The 22,051-nt window shown below is 47.2% G+C and overlaps 1 protein-coding gene across 4 annotated transcripts in view; it reads left to right on the top strand.

Moving 5' to 3' along the window:
* Positions 1-22,051, top strand: part of TRIM33 (tripartite motif containing 33) — a 218,282-nt gene that overhangs the window by 179,540 nt on the left and 16,691 nt on the right. For all 4 annotated transcript variants that reach the window (XM_077294962.1, XM_077294965.1, XM_077294964.1 and 1 more), the window contains exons 15-17: positions 7,232-7,587; positions 8,179-8,302; positions 14,797-14,871. In XM_077294962.1, coding sequence (XP_077151077.1) covers positions 7,232-7,587; positions 8,179-8,302; positions 14,797-14,871 — 555 coding nt within the window. The remainder of the gene's footprint in view (positions 1-7,231; positions 7,588-8,178; positions 8,303-14,796; positions 14,872-22,051) is intronic.

Below are 22,051 nucleotides of genomic sequence, written 5' to 3'. Positions count from 1 at the left end.
AAGTTAAAATTGTTCAGTTTGAATATAAATAGAAACTGACAGGCCTCTTTAATAGCATGCTAGTATTCCTTTTAATTTTTTGTTATACTTTGTGGAGTTTGTATATATAAAAATAAGTGATGCAACCTTGTATTTTACATTTTTGGCAACCGGGCTGCACCCTCACTGTAGACCAGAGGTCTGTCAGTGACACATTAAAAAAAAAAAAAAAGAAAAGAAAATAATTTAACTGGCTCCATTGTTTGCAGGACAAGATGACATTTTCAGTGATACAATTTTTTCATATGCGTTTTTTTATTCAGTTTTAATTCTATTTTTTTATCAGTATAATGAGAAAAAATACATTTTTGGCATGGCTTTTTTATGTTGTGCCTTGTATGCCTTATGGTATAATTTTATTAATTTTATAAAATTTATAGCCTGGGTCGTTGGATGCTATAATAATTGCGACGGCGGATACAGTGACGCCAGTGCTGATTGAGCACCGGGCATCACGTGTCACAACACAGCACAAGAGCTCCAGGACCGTAAGTCCATGCACCGCAGGAACGGCGCCAGCATGGGAGGCAAACATAGTTATTTTTTATTTTTGTCGGGGCCAAACATTTAGTTAAAAAAGGGGTTGTCCTAGTAGTGGAGAACCACTTTAATAATGTCCAACATCCTGGTAACCTTACTGTAATGTTCTTCGTCCTGGGCCCCTTCCTGTAATGTCCTCCATCTTCTAATAATGCCCCTCATCCTCGCTCACATATTGTAATAATGTCACCCATTTTGGCCACCATTTTGTAATGACGTCTCCACTTTTGTCATATTGTCCCCCATCCTAGCCCCCATTTTGTCATTATTAAAGGGAACCTGTCACCCCCAAAATGGAAGTTAAGCTAAGGCCACCGGCATCAGGGGCTTATCTACAGCATTCTGGAATGCTGTAGATAAGCCTCCGATGTAACCTGAAAGATGAGAAAAAGAGGTTAGATTATACTCACCCAGGGGCGGTCCCGCTGCGGTCGGCGTCCCGGGCAGGGGCCTCCCAATTTCCTAGGATGACTTCCTCTTCTTGTTTTCACGCTGCGGCCCCGGCACAGGCGTACTTTGTCTGCCCTGTTGAGGGCAGAGCAAAGTACTACAGTGCGCAGGCGCCAGGAAAGGTCAGAGAGGTGCAGCGCCTGCGCACTGCAGTACTTTGCTCTGCCCTCAACAGGGCAGACAAAGTATGCCTGTGCCGGAGCCGCAGCGTGAAGACAAGAAGAGGACGTCATCCTATGAAGATGGGAGGCCCCGGACCGCGACACCCATCGGAAGGACCGCAGCGGGACCGCCACTTGGTGAGTATAATTTAATCTTTTTCTCATCTTTCAGGATACATCGGGGGCTTATCTACAGCATTCTGGAATGCCGGTGGGCTTAGCTCAACTTCCATTTTGGGGGTGGCGGGTTCCCTTTAATGTCCTGCCTCCTGGGCTCCTTCCTGTAATAATGTTCATCCTCAGCCCCTCTAATAATGTCCCCCCCCCCCCATCCTGTAAATGTCCTCCATCTTGCAGCTCTTCACATACAAAAAACACAAACTATTCTTAATTGTCTCCGTTCCCATGGCGATCAGTGTGTACCCTTCTTCTTCCAAAGCTGGGATAAGGGGGATAGGGCAGTGCACACAGGCGCCACACGTGACTAGCACACAGAGTTCATGGTTGGTATAAGTAATGCAGGGAGCCAGTGGCTCTCTGTGCCGCAATACAATTCAGTTGAATGCGCGTTTGACTATGCACATTCAGCTGAAAAAAGCGCAGGTGTCAGTGGGCCTCTTTACCCCGTAGACTGTGTTGTGATAGCCTCGGGTGCTTAGATTCCCCGTGGACCTCAAAATGCAGCCTCAGGAACCACGTGTAGGAGACCCCTGCTTTAGACTGATGTATGGCAACGTTCGAAACATGTCCAGTTAGCAAAAATAAAGGTCCAGTTGCGATTTGTTTTTTATCTGGACAAAATGTTGCTCCTGCACAACATTTTGTCCAGCTGAAATAAATTATGGCTGCTGGATCCTTTTCAAACTGATAACTGAACATGTGAATTCAGCTGTAGTGGGAGGATGGGGGACCTTGTGTTGTGTCATGAAACAAATTGTCCATGATCACTACAAGTCCCAATCTACTGGAAGACACATCTATTTATTTTTATCTGATGAGCAGTTTTCACATCATATTGCCAAAATGAAGAATATAGGCACTGGACACTGAGGTGCCTAAGGAGGCAAGGTTGTGTCACTGGGCACAGATGAGTAGGTGTTACTACTGTTACTACCCATCTCCAATTGAAAACTGTTGACTTTGCCTTAAAAATGTCCCTGCATTCCATGTAGGCAAGGTGAGAAGCAATTCTGTTGACCACAACCTACACAAAATTTCTATTGCGAATTCATTGCTAAAGCATTCACATCAATTGCCATCATCACTTGAGTCTTTTTCCCACATTGGGCTCAGTCTAATTGTTGTGTGTTTAAGCCCTCTTTCCATGAGTATATTGTCAATATTTAAGAAATTGAAAATTTGTTAGTGGACTTTATTGCCCCCCCCCCCCCAAAAAAATAAATAAATAAATAAATATATATATATATATATATATATATATATATATATATATATATATATATATATATATATATATATATATATATATATATTCAGTGATGTCTGTGTGGAAAGTTGATATGTCTGAAATATTTGGTCACACATTTTCTAAGTTGTTGTGGACTGCAATCCTGGGGAAATGGCGATTTCCTGAGCTGGAATTGTAGAAATTGTCCAGCGTCAAAATCTATCTATCTATCTATCTATCTATCTATCTATATATATATATATATATATATATATATATATATATATATATATAGCTATAGCATCGTGATTACTCGCTAAACCCGCCCCCTGCACAGTAGCTCCGCCCCCACACATCACCACACATAATCCTGCCCCCCACCCCATTATTACACACAATCCTGCCCCCACCACATTACCACACACAATCCCGCCCCCCACTACATTACCACACACAACCCTGCCCCCACTACATTACCACACACAATCCCCCCACCACATTACCACACACAATCCCGCCCCCACCACATTACCACACACAATCCCGCCCCACCACACTACCACACACAATCCCACCACACTACCACACACAATCCCACCACACTACCACACACAATCCCGCCCCCCCACTACATTACCCCACACAACCCTGCCCCCACCATATTACCACACACAACCCTGCCCCCACCATATTACCCCACACAACCCTGCCCCCACCATATTACCACACACAACCCTGCCCCCACCATATTACCACACACAACCCCGCTCCCCCACCACATTACCACACACAATATCCCCCCCACCACATTACCACACCCAATCCCGCCCCCCACCACATTACCACACACAATCCCGCCCCCCACCACATTACCGCACGAGGCTCCGTCCCCCCACATTACCGCACGAGGCTCCGTCCCCCCACATTACCGCACGAGGCTCCGTCCCCCCACATTACCGCACGAGGCTCCGTCCCCCCACATTACCGCACGAGGCTCCGTCCCCCCACATTACCGCACGAGGCTCCGTCCCCCCACATTACCGCACGAGGCTCCGTCCCCCCACATTACCGCACGAGGCTCCGTCCCCCCACATTACCGCACGAGGCTCCGTCCCCCCACATTACCGCACGAGGCTCCGTCCCCCCACATTACCGCACGAGGCTCCGTCCCCCCACATTACCGCACGAGGCTCCGTCCCCCCACATTACCGCACGAGGCTCCGTCCCCCCACATTACCGCACGAGGCTCCGTCCCCCCACATTACCGCACGAGGCTCCGTCCCCCCACATTACCGCACGAGGCTCCGTCCCCCCACATTACCGCACGAGGCTCCGTCCCCCCACATTACCGCACGAGGCTCCGTCCCCCCACATTACCGCACGAGGCTCCGTCCCCCCACATTACCGCACGAGGCTCCGTCCCCCCACATTACCGCACGAGGCTCCGTCCCCCCACATTACCGCACGAGGCTCCGTCCCCCCACATTACCGCACGAGGCTCCGTCCCCCCACATTACCGCACGAGGCTCCGTCCCCCCACATTACCGCACGAGGCTCCGTCCCCCCACATTACCGCACGAGGCTCCGTCCCCCCACATTACCGCACGAGGCTCCGTCCCCCCACATTACCGCACGAGGCTCCGTCCCCCCACATTACCGCACGAGGCTCCGTCCCCCCACATTACCGCACGAGGCTCCGTCCCCCCACATTACCGCACGAGGCTCCGTCCCCCCACATTACCGCACGAGGCTCCGTCCCCCCACATTACCGCACGAGGCTCCGTCCCCCCACATTACCGCACGAGGCTCCGTCCCCCCACATTACCGCACGAGGCTCCGTCCCCCCACATTACCGCACGAGGCTCCGTCCCCCCACATTACCGCACGAGGCTCCGTCCCCCCACATTACCGCACGAGGCTCCGTCCCCCCACATTACCGCACGAGGCTCCGTCCCCCCACATTACCGCACGAGGCTCCGTCCCCCCACATTACCGCACGAGGCTCCGTCCCCCCACATTACCGCACGAGGCTCCGTCCCCCCACATTACCGCACGAGGCTCCGTCCCCCCACATTACCGCACGAGGCTCCGTCCCCCCACATTACCGCACGAGGCTCCGTCCCCCCACATTACCGCACGAGGCTCCGTCCCCCCACATTACCGCACGAGGCTCCGTCCCCCCACATTACCGCACGAGGCTCCGTCCCCCCACATTACCGCACGAGGCTCCGTCCCCCCACATTACCGCACGAGGCTCCGTCCCCCCACATTACCGCACGAGGCTCCGTCCCCCCACATTACCGCACGAGGCTCCGTCCCCCCACATTACCGCACGAGGCTCCGTCCCCCCACATTACCGCACGAGGCTCCGTCCCCCCACATTACCGCACGAGGCTCCGTCCCCCCACATTACCGCACGAGGCTCCGTCCCCCCACATTACCGCACGAGGCTCCGTCCCCCCACATTACCGCACGAGGCTCCGTCCCCCCACATTACCGCACGAGGCTCCGTCCCCCCACATTACCGCACGAGGCTCCGTCCCCCCACATTACCGCACGAGGCTCCGTCCCCCCACATTACCGCACGAGGCTCCGTCCCCCCACATTACCGCACGAGGCTCCGTCCCCCCACATTACCGCACGAGGCTCCGTCCCCCCACATTACCGCACGAGGCTCCGTCCCCCCACATTACCGCACGAGGCTCCGTCCCCCCACATTACCGCACGAGGCTCCGTCCCCCCACATTACCGCACGAGGCTCCGTCCCCCCACATTACCGCACGAGGCTCCGTCCCCCCACATTACCGCACGAGGCTCCGTCCCCCCACATTACCGCACGAGGCTCCGTCCCCCCACATTACCGCACGAGGCTCCGTCCCCCCACATTACCGCACGAGGCTCCGTCCCCCCACATTACCGCACGAGGCTCCGTCCCCCCACATTACCGCACGAGGCTCCGTCCCCCCACATTACCGCACGAGGCTCCGTCCCCCCACATTACCGCACGAGGCTCCGTCCCCCCACATTACCGCACGAGGCTCCGTCCCCCCACATTACCGCACGAGGCTCCGTCCCCCCACATTACCGCACGAGGCTCCGTCCCCCCACATTACCGCACGAGGCTCCGTCCCCCCACATTACCGCACGAGGCTCCGTCCCCCCACATTACCGCACGAGGCTCCGTCCCCCCACATTACCGCACGAGGCTCCGTCCCCCCACATTACCGCACGAGGCTCCGTCCCCCCACATTACCGCACGAGGCTCCGTCCCCCCACATTACCGCACGAGGCTCCGTCCCCCCACATTACCGCACGAGGCTCCGTCCCCCCACATTACCGCACGAGGCTCCGTCCCCCCACATTACCGCACGAGGCTCCGTCCCCCCACATTACCGCACGAGGCTCCGTCCCCCCACATTACCGCACGAGGCTCCGTCCCCCCACATTACCGCACGAGGCTCCGTCCCCCCACATTACCGCACGAGGCTCCGTCCCCCCACATTACCGCACGAGGCTCCGTCCCCCCACATTACCGCACGAGGCTCCGTCCCCCCACATTACCGCACGAGGCTCCGTCCCCCCACATTACCGCACGAGGCTCCGTCCCCCCACATTACCGCACGAGGCTCCGTCCCCCCACATTACCGCACGAGGCTCCGTCCCCCCACATTACCGCACGAGGCTCCGTCCCCCCACATTACCGCACGAGGCTCCGTCCCCCCACATTACCGCACGAGGCTCCGTCCCCCCACATTACCGCACGAGGCTCCGTCCCCCCACATTACCGCACGAGGCTCCGTCCCCCCACATTACCGCACGAGGCTCCGTCCCCCCACATTACCGCACGAGGCTCCGTCCCCCCACATTACCGCACGAGGCTCCGTCCCCCCACATTACCGCACGAGGCTCCGTCCCCCCACATTACCGCACGAGGCTCCGTCCCCCCACATTACCGCACGAGGCTCGTTTGATTTTACACTGTGAATAAAATGTATTAGTATTATTCTGATTTTTAATTATTATTATTAACTTCATTTTAAGTTAATTTACCACCTGCGTAAGTTCTATTGAATGTTGTCATTATTTACTTTAGTTTAATCACTAGCAGCGTTAATTAGATAGCAATGAGCGTGCCGAGCGTTAGCTGGCTGGAAACAGCTAGTATAGTATAAAACACATGAATATGTAACCTGCCAGGTCTCTTCCTATAGTCTTCAGATGGATTTTCAAACAACGTGTTCTCTGAAACATTACTGCATTTTAGAGGAGAACATACCTGGCTGCGGTCATGCAGCCAGGCTCTGATTCATGCTCCTTGTGTTTTGGCAGCATGAATTTAGCGACAGGTTCCTTTAATTTTCTCATATATACTGTATTATTAAAAGGGGCTTGGCTTTCTTTTATTAATCTTAGGGTATCCTATTATTATTATTATTATTAATATTATTAATAAACTTCAGGTATCCTACAGTTTTTAGGCTGGGGTTTTACTTAGCCTATTACCCTATTAGGGTGCATAGTCCTTTTTATGGGAAAGATGTGCTATTAGTCAATATGTATACTAGAGGGCAATATTTTTCAGAAGTTTTAGTTTGTTATTCTCAACGAATTTCTTGTACTTTTTCTTTTCTAGCTAAGCAGTCCAGAGAGCAGCCTAACCCCACCACTCACCACCACACTGCACCTTGAAAGTGATTTAGAGGCCTTGGCTAATATGGAAAATCATGTGAAGACCGAGCCAAACAGCACAAACAGAAGTTGTGAGCAGTCTTCCCATGGTACCCTTGTAAATGGAAAATCCCCTGTCCGCAGTTCTATACATCGGTCGCCAAGAGGGGGAGGTGGAGGAGATGGGACGAATAAAGATGAAGACCCAAATGAAGACTGGTGTGCAGTATGCCAAAATGGAGGAGACCTCTTGTGTTGTGAAAAGTGCCCAAAGGTTTTTCACCTCACATGTCATGTACCAACCCTCCTTAGTTTTCCAAGGTAATTTCAATAATTCTTAGTTACTGATTTCTTTATTAAAAATGGCTTTTGAAGGTGTTCCTTTTCAGAAGATCAGCATTTTTGAAGTAAGAGTGTTGTTTAGCGCTGTTTACGCCGACTTGGAGCCAGTGATGCCATTTCCGCACATACCTGCAGGGACGCATGCACAGCTGGTATCACGCACCGGTGCTATTCTATTTTTTGGTGGCCATAACCATTTTGAAATTTGTACTTTAATCTCCCTTAAAGGCCGGGTCTGAATGGGCTTATTTCACGAGCCAAATATGGACCACAGTGCCTGGACTGACTTGCAACCTGTACTTAGTCTGATAGACAAATATGTTGCTGTAAATTCGGGTCAGGAGACCCACGGTCAGTTTGTGCATTGTGGTCCGTACACTGACTGTGGAATTTACTCTTGTATACCCGGCATATGGAGAAAATCCCGTTTGTACTTCTAGTTGTAACTGAACGTAGAACGATGTGTAGATGTATAGCTGGGTGTTGTTAGAAGCTCTTATGCATATTCTCAGTAAAGACCATCTCATTGACTTCAGTGTCATTTTATTTTTTCTCTCCTGTTCTCGTTAGTGGTGAATGGATCTGCACATTCTGCAGAGACCTGAATAAACCAGAACTAGAGTACGATTGTGATAATTCTCAACACAGTAAGAAAGGGAAGACCGTGCAAGGCTTGAATCCTGTGGACCAAATGGTAAGTGTTTTGTGGCATCCATTTGTAATGTTGGTGCAGTGTAACTGTTCTCCTGAGAAAGATTTCTATATACTACATGAAAAACATATTCACACCAGTACTGAGAGCATTAGTACCAGTTAGATCAAATTTTCCACTCCTTTCTTTTTCCAATATTAAGGTGGTTTTTCCACAAAAGATGTATTGCAGAACTACAAGGTATGCCTTCTAATGAGGTTGCCATCAGCCCCTGCATCAAGGTGGATTTTGAATGGAAACCTCGATGCACACGTCTGTAGCTTTCTATATTGTTGTCTAGGGAGCTTTGGAATCTGCGGCGCACCAGAGGAGGGACCTCACCTAGTGGCACAACTACAGCCTTCAGAAATGTGAATGAGTGCAGTGTCTTTGTATCCCATTGAACATCTGTCTGCTGTGTGTGATATCACCATTTTAAGCAAAGCTTTAAAAAGAAAAATACAGATGCCCCATACATGCTAATTTTCAATAGAGTTGTTCTCAGCATGCTTTTTAAGGAGCGCACACTGCCCAGCCACTTCCTGCTTTCTAGTGCACCACTGCCCAGCCACTTCCTGCTTTCTAGTGCACCACTGCCCAGCCACTTCCTGCTTTCTAGTGCACCACTGCCCAGCCACTTCCTGCTTTCTAGTGGGGCGGGCATTCCTGCTTGATTGACAAATCAGGCTAGTGGCATGACCGCACTGAGGGCCTGAACTGGTGGCTACTGATGCTGCAATGTGCAGCACCTGCGCAGTGCCAATGAATTTAGCACTCCTGGCTAGCTTCAGTCCAGTGTTTACAAGCTCAATAGAAAAGATCTTTTAACCCCTTCGTGCCATGCGCCGTACTAGTACGGCGCTGCCGGCACTGCATTTGTGCCAGCCGCAGTACTAGTACGGCGCATCGATCACCGCGGTCTCGCGCTGAGCGCCGCGGTGATCGGGTGCGGGTGTCAGCTGTATATGACAGCTGTCGCCGATCGCGGGCATTTAACCCCTCTGATGCCGCTGTCAATAGTGACAGCGGCATAGAGGGGGATCGCGCAGGGACGGGGGCTCCCTGCGCTCTCCCACCGGAGCAACGCGATGAGATCGCGCTGCTCCGGTGACCTGGAAGGAGTCCCCGGATCCAAGATGGCCGCGGGACTCCTTCCGGGTCATGAGATGACCCTGCTTGCCGGCGTCTGCTGAGAATTCCTCATAGCAGGCGCTGGCAAGCCTCTGCAATGTGCCTGTCACATCGGTGATCTGACAGAGTGCTGTGCACACTGTCAGATCACCGATCTGTGATGTCCCCCCCCCCCCCCCCCCGGGACAAAGTAAAAAAAAAAAAAAAAAAAATTCCACGTGTAAAAAAAAAAAAAAAATTCCTAAATAAAGAAGAAAAAAAATATTCCTATAAATACATTTCTTTATCTAAATAAAAAAAAAATCACACAATAAAAGTACACATATTTAGTATCGCCGCGTCCGTAACGACCCCACCTATAAAACTATATCACTAGTTAACCCCTTCAGTGATCACCGTAAAAAAAAAAAAAAAAGAGGCAAAAAACAACGCTTTATTCTCATACCGCCAAACAAAAAGTGGAATAACACACGATCAAAAAGACGGATATAAATAACCATGGTACCGCTGAAAACGTCATCTTGTCCCGCAAAAAAAAAGCCGCCATACAGCATCATCAGCAGAAAAATTAAAAAGTTATAGTCCTCGGAATAAAACGATGCAAAAACAATTATTTTTTTATATAAAATAGTTTTTATTGTGTAAAAGCGCTAAAACATAAAAAAATTACATAAATGAGGTATCGCTGTAATCGTACTGACCCGAAGAATAAAACTGCTTTATCCTTTTTACCAAACGCGGAACGGTATAAACGCCCCCCCTAAAAGAATTTCAGGAATTGCTGGTTTTTGTTCATTCCGCCTCCCAAAAATCGGAATAAAAAGCGATCAAAAAATGTCATGTACCCGAAAATGGTACCAATAAAAACGTCAACTCGTCCCGCAAAAAACAAGATCTCACATGACTCTGTGGACCAAAATATGGAAAAATTATAGCTCTCAAAATGTGGTGATGCAAAAACTATTTTTTGCAATAAAAAGCGTTTTTTAGTGTGTGATGGCGGCCAACCATAAAAATCCACCCAAAAAACGCTATAAAAGTAAATCAAAGCCCCCTTCATCACCCCCTTAGTTAGGGAAAAATAATAAAATTTAAAAAATATATATTTATTTTCATTTTCCCGTTAGGCTACTTTCACACTAGCGTCGGTACGGGGCCATCGCGCTGCGTCGGCCTGACATACCGACGCATGCTGTGCAAGCGCCGCACAACGGGGGCAGCGGATGCTGTTTTTCCACGCAACCGCTGCCCCATTGTGAGGTGCGGGGAGGTGGGGGCGGAGTTCCAGCCACGCATGCGCGGTCGGAAATGGTGGACCGTTGGCACAAAAAAAGTTACATGTAACGTTTTTTGCTGCCGGCGGTCCGCCACAACACGACGCAACCGTTGCACGACGCTTGCGACGTGTGTCAATACGTCGCTAATGTTAGTCTATGGGGAAAAAACGCATCCTGCAGATGACTTTGCAGGATGCGTTTTTAAGCCAAAACGACGCATTGCGACGTATGCAAAAAAACGCTAGTGTGAAAGTAGCGCTAGGGTTAGGACTAGGGTTAGGGCTGGGGTTAGGGTTGGGGTTAGGGTTTCAGTTAGAATTGGGGAGTTTTCACTGTTTAGGCACATCAGGGGCTCTCCAAACGCGACATGGCGTCCGATCTCAATTCCAGCCAATTCTGCTTTGAAAAACTAAAACAGTGCTCCTTCCCTTCCTAGTTCTCCTGTGCGCCCAAACAGTGGTTCCCCCCAACATATGGGGTATCAGCGTTCTCAGGACAAGTTGGACAACAACTTTTGGGGTCCAATTTGTCCTGTTACCTTGGGAAAATAAAAACGTGGGGGCTAAAATATAGTTTTCGTGGAAAAAAAATATTTTTTATTTTCGCGGCTCTGCGTTATAAACTGTAGTGAAACACTTGGGGGTTCAAAGTTCTCACAACACATCTAGATAAGTTCCGTGGGGGGTCTAGTTTCCAATATGGGGTCACTTGTGGGGGGTTTCTACTGTTTAGGTACATCAGGGGCTCTGCAAATGCAACATGACACCTGCAGACCCATCCATTTAAGTCTGCATTTCAAACGGCGCTCCTTCCCTTCCGAGCTCTGCCGTGCGCCCAAACAGAGGTTCCCCCCAATGTATGGGGTATCAGCGTACTCAGGACAAATTGGACAATAACTTTTGTGGTCCAATTTCTCCTATTACCCTTGGGGAAAAAAAAAATTGCGGGCTAAAATATTTTGTGCAAAGAAAAAATGATTTTTTAATTTTCACAGCGCTACATTCTAAACTTTAGTGAAACAATTGGGGGTTAAAAGTGCTCACCACACATCTAGATAAGTTCCTTAGGGGGTCTTCTTTCCAAAATGGTGTCACTTGTGGGAGTTTCCACTGTTTAGGTACGTCAGGGGCTCTCCAAACACGACATGGGTTCCGATCTCAATTCCAGCCAAATTTGCATTGAAAAGTCAAATGGCGCTCCTTCCCTTCCGAGCTCTGCCATGCGCCCAAACAGTGGTTTATCCCCATATATGAAGTATCAGCGTACTCAGGACAAATTGCACAACAACTTTTGGGGTCCAATTTATCCTGCTACCCTTGGGAAAATAAAAAATTGGGGGCAAAAAATAATTTTTTGTGAAAATTAATATTCATTTTTTTTACGGCTCTACATTATAAACTTCTGTGAAGCACTTGGAGGTTCAAAGTACTCACCACACATCTAGATTAGTTCCATAGAGGGTCTACTTTCCAAAATGGTGTCACTTGTGGGGGTTTCCACTGTTTAGGCACGTCAGGGCTCTCCAAACACGACATGGGTTCCGATCTCAGTTCCAGACAATTTTGCATTGAAAAGTCAAATGGCGCTCCTTCCCTTCCGAGCTCTGCCATGTGCCCAATCAATGGTTTACCCCAACATGTGGGGTATCGGCGTACTCAGGACAAATTGTACAACGACTTTTTTGGTCCAATTTCTCCTGTTACCCTTGGTAAAGTAAAACAAATTGGATCTGAAGTAAAAATTTTGTGAAAAAAAAGTTAAATGTTCAATTTTTTTTAAACATTCCAAAAATTCCTGTGAAGCACCTGAAGGGTTAATAAACTTTTTGAATGTGGTTTTGAGTACCTTGAGGGGTGCAGTTTTTAGAATGGTGTCACTTTTGGGCATTTTCTGTCATATAGACCCCTCAAAGTCACTTCAAGTGTGAGGTGGTCCGTAAAAAAAAATGGTTTTGCAAATTTTGTTGCAAAAATGAGAAATCGCTGGTCAACTTTTAACCCTTATAACTCCCTAACAAAAAAAATTATGTTTCCAAAATTGTGCTGATATAAAGCAGACATGTGGGAAATGTTGTTTATTAACTATATTATGTGATATAACTCTCTAATTTAAGGGCATGAAAACGAAAAATTTGAAAATTGCTAAATTTTCATAATTTTCGACAAATTTCTGTTTTTTTCACAAATAAATGCAAGTCATATCGAAGAAGTTTTACCACTATCATAAAGTACAATATGTCACGAGAAAACAATCTCAGAATCACCAGGATCCCTTGAAGCGTTTCAGAGTTATGACCTCATAAAGTGACAGTGGTCAGAATTGTAAAAATTGGCCGTGTCACTTAGGTGAAAACAGGCTTTGGGGTGAAGGGGTTAAAGGGAACCTGTCACCTGGAAAGAATGCTATTAACCTGCAGATAAGGATTTAATCTGCAGGTTAATTGCGTTCTGAACCTTCTCGGTGCCAGCACTTAATTTCCTCCCAGCAGAGTGGGTCTAACTTTATTCTCCCCATCAGCGTTCAGTGAGCGTTCATGGGGGTGATGGCAGCACTGACTGACAGCAGCTCAGCATTAGGGACTCCTGTCAGTCAGTGCGCGGTTACAGCCGCCGCTCACTATACACAACGCAGTGACTATTCGGTGCCACTGCCTTGACTGTAATTGGAATGCTGCTGGGGGGAATACAGTTGATTTCCTCCTGGTAGTGGTTATCTAAGTTCCAGGCAGGTTCACAACGCTATTCATCTGCAGATAAACACCATATCTGCAGACTAATAGCGTTTTGTTGAAGTGACAGGTTCCCTTTAAGCACTGCTTATGTTTAGCCATCGCTGCTAGACAGCAGTGGAGGCTGGTCAACAAGCTGTAAACATTAAAGGGGTTGGCCACTACTTTATAGTTCCTTTCATGTGAACTAACTGCTATAGATAAGCTCTTTTGTAAATACTTTGCTTTCCCAAATCCTTCTGGAAGGTGCACTGCTTTTTTGATCACACCTCTTTGGCTGAGATTCCCCTGGTTTCCTGAGATGCATTGCATGTTCGCTGGGTTTCTGGCACTGATACCTGATGTAACCTCAGAGTCCTGTCTCTTCCATGCTGTTCGGGATAGCGGGACTCTGTTCAGCACACTTGCTGCTTCTGTGCATGTGTCTGCAGACACTCCTCTCCCATAAGTGCTGGTGCTTTATTTTATTCTGAGTATCGGCCTGCAGCAGTCTTCTGGACAAGACTTTATTCTGAAGCTATGTGTGAGTCTGGAGTAGGGGTTTGGTCGTAGTTACCGGTCTGTGCTCACTGCAGGCTCACAGCCCAGCACAAGGTATGACTTGAAAATGTAGTCAAAGTTGAAAACGTGTCCAGTTTTCAGCACAGTTTTTACATGTTGCTTTTATTTTTTACCAATATTTATTATATTTTTTTTAGTTATTTAAGCGGAAACCTGTCAAGTTCCTAAGCCTCCCAAAAATACAATAATTGCCCAAAACTAGTGTGGAAAGGCGTTCATTCAGAAAGACTAGTATCAGATTCTGTAATCGCTCCCTGTATGTAGTTGATGTCCTCCCCACTGCCAGACACTTTGAGAATTTTAACTTTGGCAATACAAAATGTAATTTTAAACACCCAGACCCTAGAACTAGAACTAGCAGTACTGTTTGACTGTTTACAGTCGGGGTTTATTAATTCAAATGTTTTACAACTGGTTACTGGTGATGTATAAAGCTGTGGAGGGTAACATGCTGAATCCTAACAATGTGTAGTATGCAAAGTGTTAGAATTGTGCTTTATCCCTCTACATCCATCACATGACTGCTAATATGCCATTTTTTGTAATTGCGAGCATGCGTTGCCTCCTTTCTCTTCCACATCTCTTATGTAGACGGCCAGGAATGTGAAATTGTAGACTCCTGACATAGTGTATATTACACACTGGTTTCAGCATGTTGTACATCCTCCATAGTTTTGTGTTACCATAACCTAATTATAGAATGTAGACTGTAGAATGTGTTCTTATGAAGGTAATGGCATTGTAAAAATCTGAACAATTTTTCAATTGTGTATACGTATTCTTTTTTTTTTTTTTTAAAGAAATGTGAGCGACTGCTACTGTATCTCTACTGTCATGAGCTGAGCATTGAGTTTCAAGAACCTGTTCCTGCATCAGTAAGTACACCTATTTTTTCATATACCTTATAATATCAGTCATAGGCTATGTTCACACTTTGCGGGTTTTGCCGCGGATCCGCAGCGGATTTGACACTGCGGATCCGCAGCAGTTTTCCATGCAGGGTACAGTACAATGTTACCCTATGGAAAACAAAACCCGCTGTGCCCACGCTGCGGATTTCCGCGGGAAAAGCCGTTCGGCTTTTCTGCGGAAAAAAAGGAGCATGTCATTTCTTGGTGCAGAATCGCAGCGGTTCTGCACCCATAGAAATGCATTGATCCGCTCACTTCCCGCATGGGGCTGTGCCCACGTTGCGGGAAGTTAAGCGGATAATGTGCAGATGGTACCCGGGGTGGAGGAGAGGAGACTCTCCTCCAGGCCCTGGGAACCATATTTTGGTGTAAAAAAAAGAATTAAAATAAAACATGAAGCTATACTCGCCTCTCAGCGTTGCCCGCGGCATCCGGTCTCAGTTGCTGTGCTTGCAGGACCTGTGGTGACGTCGCGGTCACATGACCGTGATGACGCCTCGGTCACATGACCGTGACGTCACGAAGGTCCTTGTCAGCACAGCCGCGTGCAGCGCCGGGGAGATCGCGACATCAGAGGGTGAGTATAGCCAATTTTTATTATTTTTTACATTACTATTGATGCTGCATATTGCTGCATATGCAGCATCAATAGTACAGGAGTAATCCCGCAGCGGAAACCGCGATACAAACCGCGATAAATCTGCAGGGATAACCGCAGCGGTTTTGCCCTGCAGATTTATCAATTCCACTGCGGGATTAACCCGCAGAGCAAGCCGCAACGTGTGAACGTGGCCATATAAGTGTTTCCATACAGAGACATTGTAATTTACCTGCTGGTTAAAACAAACAAACAAAAAAAAGTTACAAGTCATGTAGATTTCATGTTTTGAGGTCTACAGATTGCCAGGCAAATGTTTCTCACCCATTCATAGTATGTATTAAAGGGAACCCATCAGCAGGATTGTGCACAGTAACCTACACACTGTGTCAGGTTGGTGCTGTTATACTGATTAAAAGGATACTTTGGTGAAATCCATCTTGTTTAGGCTACTTTCACTCATCAGGTTTTCGCTGTCAGGCTCAATCCGGCTAAATTAAAAAAAAAACGGATCTGACAAATGTTGCCGCCGGATCCGTTTTTTTCCCCATATACTTGTATTAGTGCCGGATTGCTCCGGATGACATTGCTTTTCGTCCGGTTTTCGCCAGATCCAGCAAATCTGCCATTTCCTGTTTCTGGAAAAAACGTCCATAGCAATGTTTTTTGTCTCCAGCGAAAAAGCCGGAAGCACTGGATCCGGCGCTTCCGGCTGTTTGCTATAATGGGAGCCGGAAGGTGCCGGATCTGGAAAATGACGGATTACGGCTTTTTAAACTGAGCATGCTCCAAATTTTTTTTATCCAATTATCTGGATATGCTAGTCGGATCCGTCGAAAAAACAGATCTGTCTCATCAGTTTTTCACAATCTGCGCCGGCTCCGTTTTTTCCAACATTCGCTGGATTGTTCCTGATGCAAAAAACCTGATGTGTGAAAGTAGCCTTATTCTTTATTTTCAGGTGTGAGTTAATGATATGCTCGCGCTCCGGGACGGCCTGTGGGGGTCTTCATGTGGTTCTCTGATTAGGTATTCACCAGTATCGATTCTGACAGGTCACTGATCCCTCAGTCACCTGCACCTATTTTTACATAATGAATATAATGTTTTAAAAAACAAAATTCACATTCAGCAAGCCGCGTCGCCTGCACTGTAGCATGATCACATCTATATTATCCATTTAATTATTTTATTTGGTGATTATAAATTTATTCAGAAAAATAAAATCTATCTCAAAATGGCACCGGCTGTGCCTGCGCAGTAGGAGCCATCAGCCATCCGATAGATGCTACTGCTCAGGTACTGCGGGTGCCATTTTGCTAGAGGAAAAAAATTGGTCTCCACCAATATGACGCCTGTGCAGTAGCATCAATTGGATCGCAGATCGATGCAGGCGCGGCCCCTCGAGGGTTTTTTTTCTGAATAAATTTATATCACCAAATAAAATAAGTAAATGGATATTATAGATTTGATCATGCTACAGTGCTGGTGCCCGCCTGCTGATTGTGATTTTTTTTTTTTTTTAAACATATTTAGTATGTAAAATAGGAGGCAGGACATGGAGGGATCAGTGACCTTTCATAAGCCATACAGATGAATATGTAAGCAGAGCATCACATGAAGACCCCCCCCGCCCCGAAACACGAGCACATCATTAACTGAAAACTATGCATAAAGGTTAAGCAAGAACCACAGGATGGATTTCATCACCATCGGTATCATGTATCAGTATAATGACACCAACCTGGCGCTGTAGGTTACTCGGCACAATCCTGCTAACAGGTTTCCTTTAAGATTTCGATATCTACTTTTAAAGTTGCTATCAAGAAGGACGTGACCCTGGTGCTGTCTGTATTTTTATTCATAATTAATATGTAATAGCATGTAGCATGTATACTTTATGGATATCAGTGACTTTATTTACATTTAAGCACTTATAAGTAAAATGTGTGATTTTTTTTTTATTATTTATTTCTTATATTATCAAATCCCTGTAGTCAGCAATATTAAAGGGACACTGTCACCCCCTCCAGCCGTTAGAAACTAAAAGAGCCACCTTGTACAGCAGTAATGCTGCATTCTGACAAGGTGGCGCTTTTAGTTATTGGTGCAGTTAAAGCCAAAATAAAGCGTTTTATAACTTCGCCAAAATACCTGTCTTTAGCCAGGGAGGCAGGTCTTAACCCCCCTGCTGCAAACGCCACACTGCCGTCATTCAAATCTTCGGTGCCAGGCGCCGCCCCCTCCGTGCCGTTTTCCAATGAAATCCGGCGCCTGCGCTGTTTAGTACTGGCTGGGGCAGGCGCAGTGAGCTCTGGCCGTCTGACCTCCGATGCAGTCTTGGAGACTGCGCCTGTGCGGCCGCCCTGCTTGTCAATCCCAGCCCCGCACTCTGCATAATGCATAACACACTGCGGGTCTGGGATTCACAAGCAGGGTGGCCGCACAGGCGCAGTCTGCAAGACTGCATCGGAGGTCAGACGGCCAGAGCTCACTGCGCCTGCCCCAGCCAGTACTAAACAGCGCAGGCGCCGGATTTCATTGGAAATCAGCGCGGAGGGGGCGGCGCCCAGCGCCGAAGAAGATTTGAATGACGGCAGTGTGGCGTTTGCAGCAGGGGGGTTAAGACCTGCCTGCCTGGCTAAATACAGGTTTTTTGGCGAAATTATAAAACGCTTTATTTTGGCTTTAACTGCATCAATAACTAAAAGAGCCACCTTGTCAGAATGCAGCATCACTGCTGCACAAGGTGGCTCTTTTAGTTTCTAACGGCTGGAGGGGGGTGACAGTGGCCCTTTAAACACACACAGTTCACATTATCTCAGGGTTTTAGTGTTTTCATGGTAGTAAAAATTGGGAGCTATTATAAGGAAATATTCCATAGATTATATTCTCTAGGAAGTGATGAACTGCAACTTCCTTTAGCCAAAAGAGGTTGTCAAATACTTGTAACATTGATGACCTCCTCTTAGAGCTTGGCTCCTACGTCCGCTCCACAGGCTGTAAATTCCGTAATCATGTAAATGCTCGTGATTGTGTTGGAGGAGCTTGAGCGTGTTAAACTGGTCACATCACAAAATAGTGGGTGCATTGCGAACTTTTAAAATTTTTTAATGTCTCATCTCTTTCGTGGAGATATATGGGCTTGTAAAATTTAGGTTATCATTTTTGTCAAGTCCAAGGGGATTTTTCGAGAGATGGGGTATGTTAACTACTTCCATTTGCATACTGAAGGGAAAAGAACACACCCTCACAATAGCTTAGAACAGGTTTTTCAGTGAGATGCATGTAACTACAAAGTGCCAGGAGCATAGCTGAGTGTGATTACAAAGTGCCAGGAGTGCAACATACAGTAGATTAGTAACACCTCTGAACTTTAAAGGGGTCGTCCGGCACCTAAAATGTATTTTCTAACTAGCCTTGCACACTAATCACTTTTGTAATTTGCTTAATTGCACTATGCCCTACACTTCTCCATATCTAGCTAATATGTAAAAAAAAAATTTCCTGTACTTCCTATGATGTTTCATTTAAGAGAAGTCTCAGGGTATGTGCACACGTCCGGATTTCTTGCAGAAATTTCCTGAAGAAAACCGGAAATTTTCCGCAAGAAATCCGCATTTTTTTTTCCGTTTTTTTTTTTCCGTTTCTTTCGCCTTTTTTTTAGCATTCTGCAAGCGTAATTAGCTTGCAGAATGCTAAAGTTTTCCAAGCGATCTGTAGCATCGCTTGGAAAACTGACTGACAAGTTGGTCACACTTGTCAAACATACTGTTTGACAAGAGTGACCAACTTTTTACTATAGATGCTGCTTATGCAGCATCTATAGTAAAAGATAGAATGTTTAAAAAAAATGGTTATACTCACCCTCTGCAGACAGCCAATCTCCTCAGCGGCGTCCGTTCCTATAGATGCCGGTGTGGTTCAGGACCTTCGATGACGTCGCGGCTTGTGATTGGTCGCATGAGTCACATGAGCGGTCACGCGACCAATCACAAGACAGCGACGTCATCACAGGTCCTGAACCACACCGGCATCTATAGGAACGGAAGAGAGAGCATGCACCGGAGACGCGGGAACACTCCGGGGGCCATCAGAGGGTGAGTATATCACTATTTTTTATTTTAATTCTTTTTTTTTTTACCAATTATATGATGCCCAGTCCGTGGAGGAGAGTCTCCTCTCCTCCACCCTGGGTACCAACCGCACATAATCTGCTTACTTCCCGCATGGTGTGCATAGCCCCGTGCGGGAAGTAAGCAGATCAATGCACTCCTAGGTGTGCGGAATCCCCGCAATTCCGCATTTTTAATGAACATGGTGCTTTTTTTTCCGCGATGCGATTTTTGCGCGGAAAAAATGCAACATTTGCACAAAAAATGCGGAATACACTGTAAATAATAGGAGCCATATGTAAGCGTTTTTTCGCGTTTTTATAGCGAAAAATCCTGAACGTGTGCACATGGCCTCAGGCCGTGTGCCCACGTTGCGTTTTTTTTATGCGTTTTTGCCGCAGCGGAAACGCTTCAAAACGTATTCCCATGTAATCCTATGGGATTCCGCAGTTGCTGTGCCCAAGCTGCGGATTATCCCACTGCAGAACCGCATAGCTGTAAAATCTGCAGCATGTTCATTATTTCTGCGGAATCGCGGAGATAGGATTGCATTGAAACACTCACTTTACGCATGGGCTATGCCCACCATGCGTAAAGTGAGCGCTTCATGTGCGGATGGTACCCAGGGTTTGGAGGAGAGGAGACTCTCCTCCAGGCCCTGGGAACAATATTCCTGTAAAAAAAAAATTAAATAAAAAATAGGGATATACTTACCTTCTGATGGCCCCCGGAGTGCTCCCGCCTCTCAGCGGTGCACGCGGCGGCTTCCTTTCCCGGGGATGCATTGCACGAATCACCTGAGATGACGTCGCAGTCACGCGACCGTGACGTCACAAAGGTCCTTCGGTCAAAGCATCCCTGGGAACGTACCGGAAGCGCCGCTGAGGAGATCGGGGGCCGTCGGAAGGTGAGAATAACCATATTTTATTTTATTTTTTTTATTTTTTTTTAATCATTCTATCTTTTACTATTAATGCTGCATAAGCAGCATCAATAGTAAAAATTTGGTCACACTTGTCAAGCACTATGCTTGACAAGTGTGACCAACCTGTCAATCCCTTTTTCAAGCGATGCTTCAAATCGCTTGTACAAGCGCAAGCAATTCTGCAAGCTAAAAACGCTTGCAAAACGCTTGTGTTGTGCGGGAAAACGCATGTGAATTCCGCATGCGTTTTACCCGCGGCAGGGAGTTGCGGAAATGGTGCTGACATTTTTGCAGCATTTCTGAAACGTGGGCACATAATGTTTGAGGCTAACGTCACAGGAGGCAGGGGCTGCACGCACTCCCCGCAGCATCCATTGCTCCCCAGAACAGGACGTCAGCAGCGCTAAAGTTACTAGTTTCTTCCATCGCCCCTTCCTTAAATGAAAATGTCCTGGGTGATGGACGATGTGGCTGATGTGAATGCAGCATCCGCACTCTGCTTCTGTCTCCGCCGACTCTGGCACATTGAGAATAGATAGATAGGGAACAGTGTAGGGTATTGTGTAATAATGAAGAAAATGACAGAACTGGTTAGTGTGTCAGGATAGATATTAAGAAGATAAATTTTAGGTGCCAGACCACTCCTTTATTCTCATTGCAGTCAGTGTGAGAGAGGGAGAAGCAGCAGAGCTGAGCTTTGTCTCATTACAAACATCTTTGTAGGTCTTCTCTCGCAGTGCTATCCGCTTTTGTCTCCCTCTTCCCCACACTGGTTACCATCAGATGACCACTAAAAGGTGTATGTAATCACACTCTGCTCTGCTTCTGGCTCTCTGTAATCACACATGGCTCTGCTGTGAGATCATTAAGAATAGCATGGCTGTCTGTCATTACATGTCTCAGACTGAGAAACCTTCTCTGAGCTATTTTTGGATCATTTTCTTTTTTGTATGTTGTTGCCTGTTTAAAACAACATGGAAAACGCAAAAAAAGAGAAGAGCACCGCTGTTATTCCGTTGATCCAGATAATACGTTACAAAAAAGGTAGTGCTCGCAGTATCTAGCCTCGGTCCTTCTGCCCCCCAAAAATTCCAACAGAACCACAGAACGTCGATGGAAATGTATCAAAAAGCATTTATTACATCAGATGTCATAAATGGTAGAGATGTGCAAACCTTTTAATGTTCAGCGTTTATTGGTGGACTTTCTGATGTTCACCGAACTTTTCCAAACCCCCAATGGGAACAAAACGCATAGACTACACTGAGAGGGGGTCCCAAAATCTGCCAAAACAGCTCAAATTAGGGGCAGACACCAGGAAAAGTGGCATCAATTGACCCACAGTAGAAATTTTAATGGCGCAGCATGGATGGATGGGACTGGGCCTGACCCAGCATTTCTAGCTTAAAAATTAGTTAGGTTTCACATTTGCAGATGGAGGTGCTGCGTACGTCCTCCGTGAAGCTCCGCCCACCGCCGCGCCTCCTCCGTGAAGCTCCGCCTACT

Source organism: Ranitomeya variabilis, chromosome 3 (assembly GCF_051348905.1).
Source record: "Ranitomeya variabilis isolate aRanVar5 chromosome 3, aRanVar5.hap1, whole genome shotgun sequence".
Classification (NCBI taxonomy): Eukaryota; Metazoa; Chordata; class Amphibia; order Anura; family Dendrobatidae; genus Ranitomeya; species Ranitomeya variabilis.
The sequence above is the reverse complement of the archived record's forward strand: the minus strand, read 5'-3'. Positions and strand labels throughout refer to the sequence as shown.